The 5,181-nt window shown below is 53.3% G+C and overlaps 1 protein-coding gene across 1 annotated transcript; it reads right to left on the bottom strand.

Annotated features, from left to right (window-relative positions):
• Positions 1–2,784: 2,784 nt before the first annotated feature.
• On the bottom strand, positions 2,785–3,961 carry LOC112637506 (extensin-like). Its single transcript, XM_025407381.1, has 2 exons — positions 3,573–3,961; positions 2,785–3,490 (listed from the first exon to the last, which is right to left on the bottom strand). Exons 1-2 carry the CDS (start codon positions 3,959–3,961, stop codon positions 2,785–2,787), a joined length of 1,095 nt encoding a protein of 364 aa, XP_025263166.1.
• Between the last annotated feature and the right edge of the window lie 1,220 nt (positions 3,962–5,181).

Here is a 5,181-nt window from a genome sequence, read left to right as displayed (position 1 = left end):
AATTATTGCCATGTCAAAGGAACAGTATTACAAAGTGAAAGATGTTTTATGGGCGTTACCAAAAGTAGTTGCTTCTGTTCAAAAATCAAGTTTAGATCAAAATGTTCGACAAAGTACTGCTTGGGTCATGCATGGTTTCCAAAATACAGATAAGGTTTCATGCTATGCAAATGCAGTATTACAGTGTTTATTGAATTTAAATGCCATTAGGCAACAATTGTCCAATTGTGATAAATCAGATGTTTTACGTGTGTTAATGCATCGATATGAAAATGGAATATGTAATCTAAATACATACGCAATACGACAATGTTTAGGAGAATATTTTTCAAGTCCCGTAAAACGAAATGCATCTGATTTTTTTTATGGCTCTTTGCGAAAAATATGATTGTATAAAAAAGTTTGGTGAGGCATCAAATAACTTCTATTAGACGGTGTAAAACTTGTGATAATACAAAAACTATTGTTGATAATAATATTTATTTCTATTCCTATTAATAACTTGAAAAAGAAAAGTTATAATCTTAATGATTTGTTAAATATTACGTTTTCACATTGGTGTCAGTCGCATAATGAATCGTGTGAATATTGTACTGAAAGTAATATAATATTAAAAAATGAAATAATATTGACAAAAGAGATAGTTGTGATTCGTTTAATATTTTTATCACAGGATAATAAATTAATGAAAGCAACACACAACTTAATTGAGTGCTATTCCAACAACTAAAGTATTAATAGATGGACAGTTGTATAAAGTGATGAATGCTATATTTGATCATGGCTCAAGTATCGATGAAGGTTATTATATAAGTATGTGCAGAGAAGGAACATCTAATATTTGGATCGAAGCTAATGATGCTCAAGTTAAAAAAAGACAGTGGCCTAGAGGTGCTAAAAATGTGTACTTACTTTTTTTACAGAAGATGGCTAGTAATAATATATATCGAAAGTTATAAAATAAAGAAGCAATTAAAAAATTCTTTATTAAAAATATATTTATGTAATATCTAACTTGTGATTAATATTTAATTATTTAATAATTGTATTTCGATCAGTCCCATATAAAAGAATGTTGTAATGTATCAACAATAATTTCGTGAAGACTGCTTCATATTCTGCATTATTTATGAACTGTGAAAAAATATTTAGGTAAGTTTACCAACATTACCGTGTTTCTTGATAATTTGTCTTTATTTTCTTACTATTAAAAATAGAAATATTCAATGATAAATTAAATAAGCAAAGCAACGATTATTCATTAATGGATTTATAAGTATTAATTGTGAATAATAATGTAGATTTCTAATGACATATTGATTTGTATTTATCCGTTATTTTTGCAATAAGAAAAGCAAAGAAGTTTGAAGGATCTGAATATCTATATGTAACGGTACGGCCTATCCCGTGCGCCACGGACTGGCTCGCCGGTGCCAAGATTCGGGAGTAGGTAGGAGAGTCAAGCGTACGAATCCTCTTTTATAAACAACAGGTCTTTATTGGTAGCTAGTTTATCCAGGTTGACTTAGCCTACGCAGAGCTTATACCTAACTATTTTTAAGCGGAGCTTATACCTAACTTATTGTACGCGGAGCTTATACCTAACTTATTCTACGCAGTTAATTATTCCTCTAGCTTAACCTACGGACGCTTACGGTAAACTTAGCCTAGACGGTCGGTCGCGGTTTCGTTCGGCGAGCGTGTCGCGATTGCGGCGTGCGGCGGTGCGCGGAGGCCGAGTGCCGGGCAAACCCAGGCGGCGGAGAGGTCAGCCCCGTCTCCGTCGGCGTGCACGGTCAGGAAGCCGAGTGCCGGGCAAACCCAGGCTGCGGAGAGGTCAGACCCGTCTCCGTCGGCGTGCGAGGTCAGGAAGCCGAGTGCCGGGCAAACCCAGGCGGCGGAGAGGTCAAACCCGTCTCCGTCGGCGTGCACGGTCAGGAAGCCGAATGCCGGGCAAACCCAGGCGGCGGAGAGGTCACACCCGTCTCCGTCGGCAGGAACGGTCAGGAAGCCGAATGCCGGGCAAACCCAGGCGGCGGAGAGGTCACACCCGTCTCCGTCGGCAGGAACGGTCAGGAAGCCGAATGCCGGGCAAACCCAGGCGGCGGAGAGGTCACACCCGTCTCCGTCGGCAGGAACGGTCAGGAAGCCGAATGCCGGGCAAACCCAGGCGGCGGAGAGGTCACACCCGTCTCCGTCGGCAGGAACGGTCAGGAAGCCGAATGCCGGGCAAACCCAGGCGGCGGAGAGGTCACACCCGTCTCCGTCGGCAGGAACGGTCAGGAAGCCGAATGCCGGGCAAACCCCAGGCGGCGGAGAGGTCACACCCGTCTCCGTCGGCAGGAACGGTCAGGAAGCCGAATGCCGGGCAAACCCAGGCGGCGGAGAGGTCACACCCGTCTCCGTCGGCAGGAACGGTCAGGAGTCAAGATGTCTCGGTTATTCCCTGAGATTCAGAGCTGGTCGGAAGCTGGAAAGGAATAAGGTATCGCTCCGTTGCGCGAGCCGGCTTTTATACGGCTCGAGGGTCCCCCACGCTCGCGTGCGTCGAGGAGGGGCCGAGACTAGGTGGGGGAGCCCATAGACGGAATCGCAAGTGGGTGCCAGAGGCGTCGAGTAAGAAATATACTCGCGGAAATTACTATGGTTAACTCTTTATTTTATGAACACAAGAACAATATAAACCGTATAAACAGGAAACGAAACGAATGAACAAAAGATATATACATATATACAGTGACGACGACGGTGTCGTCACACCACCCCGCGCTTAGGGGGGCCCATCTAGGCGCCGAACTGCTCGGGGCGGCCATCCGGGTGGAAACGGATTACCCATCGGCCCGACGCGGTACGGACTTTATATCTTCGTCCGACGATGGCTGATCCGGCGGGGACCTTGACGACAGTGCCGTCGTCCAGACGTACTGGGATGGACCCAGCGATCGGTGGCCTGGCGGTCGGGGGTCGAGTGGTTGCCGGTCGGGTGGCAGGTGGTCCGGCGGCCGTGGGTGGTCCGCTGGTCGCAGGCCGGGTGATAGTTGGTCCGACGGTCGTAGGTCGGGCCGTCGCTGGGCCGGCGGTCGTGGGCCGGGTAGTCGGCGGACCGATGTTCGCAGGCTGGGTATATCGTCCGGTGTTCGTCGGCCGGGTCATCGGGGCTCCGGTGGAGGAGGGCGGTCCGGCGGTCGATGGCCTGGATGTCGAGGCCTTGGGTTTGGCGGCCGGTGGACGGCTGTCGGCAGGTCGAGGTTTGGCCAGGGCGGCGACCCTTCCGCGGCGGCGCGGCTTAATCTCCGGCGGCGTCGCCAGGATGATTGCCTTCCGACGGTTCGATTGGTCGGAGCGCTGGACTGATGTTCCTGGCCGTGGCGGTCGTCGCAGCCGTCCCGGACTCGGGGTTGCAGGAGGCGGCTTGGCGGGAGCAGGCGTCGGCGGCGTCGTGGTCGGTGGTGCGGGAGTAGACCCGCTTGTCTCAGACTCCGAGCTCGAGCTGATCGTTCCGAATAGTTCCTCTACCTCGTGTCGATTCATAGCGACTGTTAATCCGCCCGCGGTTGCACGGCCTTATATACCCGTTGCACTGCTCCTGGAGGGGATCCGTTCGCGGAATTTCCGATGGCTCGGGGTGTCCCGTGGTTCCAGCGGAAGTAGCGGAGTCCGGTTGCAGGTCGGGTAGTCGCGGTGCCGGCGGTCGTAGGCCGGGCAGTAGCTGGACCGGCGGTCGTAGGTCGGGCAGTAGCCGGACCGGCGGTCGTAGGCCGGACAGTAGCTGGACCGGCGGTCGTAGGTCGGACAGTAGCTGGACCGGCGGTCGTAGGCCGGACAGTAGCTGGACCGGCGGTCGTAGGCCGGACAGTAGCTGGACCGGTGGTCGTAGGTCGGACAGTAGCTGGACCGGCGGTCGTAGGCCGGACAGTAGCTGGACCGGCGGTCGTAGGTCGGGCAATAGGCGGTCCGCCATCCGCAGGTCGGGCAGTAGTGGGCCCGTGGTTCTAAGGGAAACTCCCTAGCAACGGCGTTCGTCCGAACGTTCCAAGGTGGCGGTACTTCGGCGTGGTCGGTGGCTTTTTGCCGGATTATGCGTCATCCTCGTCCACCCGAGGACTTTCTGGTATGTTCGGTTGTGGTTTCAGGTCCTGTACGTGGATATGCCGATGCCATTTCCCGTGTTCGTCGCGTAGGTCCACGATGACTGGGGATATTATCCTGCGTACTTCCATGGGCCCCGCAAATCGAGGGGCGAGTTTGGCATTAAACGCGTCGTCGCGGCTGGACAGGGGGCGTTCCCGCTTCCACACCTTGTCGCCCACCCGAGGGCGCCAGTCGCGTCGCCTCATGTTATAATGGCGCTCCTGTTTTTGGAAGGCTCGGGCGAGGTGCACCCTGGCGACCTCATAGGCCTCTTCCAGGCGTTGTCGATGCGACTCCGGGGAAGTCGGGTTCGGCGTTGGTTGTCGCTCGGCGGGATGGGGAGGTGCCAATTCGCGGCCGTGGAGCAGAAAGGCTGGGGTGTATCCGGTGGCCTCGTGTCGAGCGGTGTTTACCGCGAATTGCAACGCGTCAATGTGCTCGTCCCAATCCCGGTGCCGGTCGCCCACGTATTGACTAATCATGGTCTTGATGGTCCGATTCGCCCTCTCCACCGGGTTGCAATGCGGCGCGTAGACAGGTGACGTGCGGTGCTGGATTCCGAACGATGCCAGCAAGGTACGGAACTGACGGGAGGTGAACTGAGTCCCGTTGTCCGAGATGAGTTGGCCCGGGCATCCATGCCGGTAGATGATGCGGCGGGTCACCTCTTTCGCCAGTGCCGTGGCGGTGGCGCGTCGCAGGGGAACCATCTCGACCCATTTGCTGAACCGGTCCTGGGCGGTCAGGAGCCAGACATGTCCACGGACCGAGCGTGGCAGAGGACCGACTAGATCCACTGAGACTTGCTGCCACGGAGCGGTCACTGGGGTAGCGTGTAGATTCCCGGCTGGTCGTTGCTGCGGCACTTTGTGGGCCAGGCAGCTCGGACAGCTCCGAACGTACCGGGCTGTCTCCCGGAACATCCCCGGCCAGTGGTACAACCGGGCGAGTCGGGCGATGGTCTTAGCCACTCCTAGATGCCCCGCGGTTGGGTCGTCGTGTACCCGGCGCAGGATGTCGAGCCGCTGTTCCCGGGGGACGCATTGTTTC

Source organism: Camponotus floridanus, unplaced genomic scaffold (assembly GCF_003227725.1).
Source record: "Camponotus floridanus strain SB8 unplaced genomic scaffold, Cflo_v7.5 scaffold171, whole genome shotgun sequence".
In the NCBI taxonomy this organism is placed as follows: Eukaryota; Metazoa; Arthropoda; class Insecta; order Hymenoptera; family Formicidae; genus Camponotus; species Camponotus floridanus.
This window is presented reverse-complemented; position numbering and strand designations above follow the sequence as displayed.